The 3,643-nt window shown below is 54.1% G+C and overlaps 1 protein-coding gene across 1 annotated transcript; it reads right to left on the bottom strand.

Moving 5' to 3' along the window:
• Nucleotides 1-1,755: 1,755 nt before the first annotated feature.
• On the bottom strand, nt 1,756-3,290 carry FAM167B (family with sequence similarity 167 member B). Its single transcript, XM_036257204.1, has 2 exons — nt 2,862-3,290; nt 1,756-2,205 (listed from the first exon to the last, which is right to left on the bottom strand). The coding sequence occupies exons 1-2, from the start codon at nt 3,120-3,122 to the stop codon at nt 1,975-1,977; spliced, it is 492 nt and encodes a 163-aa protein (XP_036113097.1). The 5' UTR covers nt 3,123-3,290; the 3' UTR covers nt 1,756-1,974.
• Between the last annotated feature and the right edge of the window lie 353 nt (nt 3,291-3,643).

Here is a 3,643-nt window from a genome sequence, read left to right on the forward strand (position 1 = left end):
GCCCACGTCCCACCCTGACTTCCTGCCTCCTCCTAAGGGCTCCGCAGCCAACCGGGCCCCAGTAGCCCAACCACAAGCCTCCAGCACCCCAAGCTTCCTGTCACCATAGCCCCCCATGCCTCAGTCCCTGAGGATCCTGTACACCTCCAGCCCCAGCCCTACTCACCTTGAGGGTGGCACTTGGAGGAGAAGGAAGGATATTTGATGGACTCTCCCTCCTTCCCCCCAGAGTGCACCTGGACAAGAGACTGAAGGGCAGCCTTTAAACCCCAGTGAGCAGGGACACACTCAGCTGTCAGTGCGAGGCAAGAAGCACTGTTCTCACAGTCCGAGAGCTGAACGGCCCTTTTATTACAGTCTGAGGCAAAGGTAATATCACTTCAGGGTCAGAGGAGAGCCCAATATCCCTGTTCAGTAGTTTGAGAGCAGAACACCCATGTTCTAGTCCGATGTCAGGCTAACTTGGCTACTACAGTCAGAATAATAATCATATCATTTCAGGGCACAGGGCAATAGCTTATTCTAGTCAGAGAGTAGCTAACAGTCCTCTTACAGACAGATGGCTGGACAACAAGCTGTTTAAGAAAGCAGGCAGGACAACACTAATTATGGTTGGAGAGTACTGGACACTTCTAATTGAGGTAGAGGCAAGGCCATAGAACCTGTTAAAGGTGCAGGGCCTGGCACCATCTCCTGCAATAGGTGAAGACAGAACAAACACCCCTTCCCCGGGCACTCAGGTGCAGCACTGGCTGCACTTTCTGTTATAGGCAGGAGGCAGGAACCTTGTCTCAAACAGCAAGCAGGTGAAGAATCTCCCTTTAACCTGGGGCCACACTGAGGGTGGCACCCATCATAGGCTGAGAGCCAGGTCATCAGTGTTATGAAAAATGCTAGGTGGCCTTCATCAGTCCCAAGGGCCTTGACCCTTCCCAGAGGAAGGTAAATGCGTCACCACCGCCACAGCCTGAGCTACACCGACTGAGCAGGTTGGGGGAGGGGAGCCCACAGAGCATTGTTGGGGTTTGTGAGGTGGAAGCTGATTCTGTGTGCACCTCAGCTGCGGAGGGAAGGGGAGACAGGAAATGGGTGGGGGGAAGAGGAAGCCTGAGTTGGAAAGTCAGACAAAGAGGGTAACACAGAAACAAAGGCTGAGAGATACAAAGTTTAAAAAAAACACACACACACAAAAACACCCAACAGTGACACATAGCCCAGAGTCTGGGCTTCAGCCTCGGTTCCCCTTCACAGGCCGTCTCTGGGCCTTAGCCCAATAGTAATAACACTGGTGATAGTAATGATTAACAATGGATGGTTCACATTTATTAAGTGCTTACTGTGCATGATCACACTTAAGACATGTTTAACTACTTGTGGAGTGAGAATCAGCACACTTAATTTTAGAGGTAAAGAAACAGATCCAGAAATTAAGGGACCTCCTCAAGGTCTGATAGAAATAAATGGTGGGGCTGGCTTTGAATCCAGATCTATCAGATCCTGCATTTCTCAGCTGCCCATTTACCCAAGTCACCTTCCATAGAGGTCATTTAGGATTTTAAGTTCTTTCCCAGTTCTGATCTTGCTAAGATAGAGCTAGAGCTGTGAGGGAGATGGGGATCCATTAGCTAATGTCCACCCCAACCCATGCCTTCTCTCCTGAAATGAATCCCTGGTCCCAGCAACAGAAGACACTCAGCGACCTTGACTAAATAAATGACTGCAGACACCTTGATGGAAAGCAGAGAGGGCATTTATTGAGGAGCCTGGGGGTCTGTGAGCCCCCGTCACACACACAGCTGGGGCAGCAGCAGGAACAGGATGCTGGGGCTTTATGCTCCCAGAGCTGAGTATACCCATCAACCCCCACTCCTGCCAGGTGCTGGTGCCTCTGGGGCACACCTTGCTTCCCCCTTTCCAGGCGGGCAGGGGAAAAGGGTAGCAGGGGGGGGGGCTCAGTAGGCATGCAGGTTCCCCTCAGCAGAGGGTGAAGCGTCGGGCGCTGATGTTCATGCGTGTGAGGCCCAGGTGCCGCAGCGGCGGGGCCAGGGCCAGGCCAGCCCCCAGCTCCAGTTCCAGCTCCAGCTCGGCTTCATCCAGCAGCTCTTGGTGCAGATGACAGGCTTGGTCCACCTTCAGCCGATGCAGCTGGGCCCGCAGGCGAAGCAGCTGCCCTGCCAGCTGCCGGTCCTGAGCCTGCATCTCGCGCTGGGGCCAAGAGGGGGCATCAGCCGGCTGCACCGCCCTGGGCTGCTCTCGCCCTTCCTGTTAACACCCTGGCTCTTTGCACAAGCTGTGTCCTCCACCCCAGCTTAATCCCTTCCCATCTCTCTGCACTTGCTCCATACCCGTGGTTCTAAATCCAAGCTAAGAAGCCATGGCTAAAGAAATACAGGTGCCTGGGGCCCCATCCCAGATAACTAAGTAGACTCTCCAATTGGGAGCCTGGACCTCTTTGTATTTACACATGTTGGGTTAAGAGCCACCTATTTAACATTCGCCTCCTCAGATTCTGCCTCCAGCGTGGTGAGTGCATCATTCTGCACTTCACAATGTCTTTGGGCATAGCAATTCCCAGAGTAGGGCAGGCCTTGCCCTTCCTGTCTACAACTGGTGGCCCAAAGAGTAGGCAATGTCCCTTCAGCCACAGAAGCACAAGGTCAGCAGACTGAATGGAATCCTTCAGCAAGTCTCCTGAATAAAACACTGAACAAATCCATTCCTGGCTCCTCAGCCCCTGGACACAGCCACAGGAATGGGCAGTTGCTGGAGGTAGGGTCCGTTCTTATTCCTACTCCACACCTGTGGTCTTAGAGGACTGTCCCCAAGGCCCTCTACAAGGATGCCCACCCCAGCAGACTCACCAGTTCCCGTCGGAGCCACTGAAGGGCAGAGTCCATGGAATCGAAGCCGCAGATGGCCCCAGGTTCTCCCGGCCCAGGTCCAGCTTGGGCCCTACGCCAGGCCTGGCTCTGGACCTGGGCCTTCCACTCCAGATATGAGGGCCTTCGTGTTTGCAGCTGCAGCTTAGCCGTCAGCGCCTTCACGGAATCCAGGCTCTCTTCCTCCTCATCTTCCTCATCTTCTTCGCCCACTGCCTGGAATTTCAGTGGCCCCAGGGACATAGTAGGTTTGGGGTGAGCGACAGAACAAGACTGCAGCTCTAGGATTAGGGAGAGGCTGGCAATATCGCCCAGGGAGAGGTGGCAGAAGCTGAGGGTGAAAGAAGTGTGCCAGAGAGTGTGCAATGGTGAATGTTCAAGGTGGGTCAGGGAGCTGAGTGTGGCAGGGTGAGTGAGTGAGTATATGGGTGTGGGAGGCAGAGTGTGCAAGGGCTGGGATTTTCCTGGACTGCTAACCCTGGAGCCACGTGATGCCCATCCGTTTGGTGACAGAAGAAGCCCTGCTCCTTTGGCCCCTAGGATGAATTTTATTGTCTTTACCCAGAAGGAGACACCCAGTTTCCCAGAAAGGAAGTTGTTCCAGGACAAGAAAAGCATCGCCAACACCAGCTTCTTGGCCCTCTTCCCAAGACCCAAGTAAGAGAATGGGGAGGATTAGGAGGCTGACAAGCTGCCCTCTGTCCTCACTCATGGCACTGGCCCTTCAGCAAAGGAAGTGTCCAGAGCCCTGGCCCAGGAATCAC

Source organism: Molossus molossus, unplaced genomic scaffold (genome assembly GCF_014108415.1).
Source record: "Molossus molossus isolate mMolMol1 unplaced genomic scaffold, mMolMol1.p scaffold_m16_p_12, whole genome shotgun sequence".
In the NCBI taxonomy this organism is placed as follows: domain Eukaryota; kingdom Metazoa; phylum Chordata; class Mammalia; order Chiroptera; family Molossidae; genus Molossus; species Molossus molossus.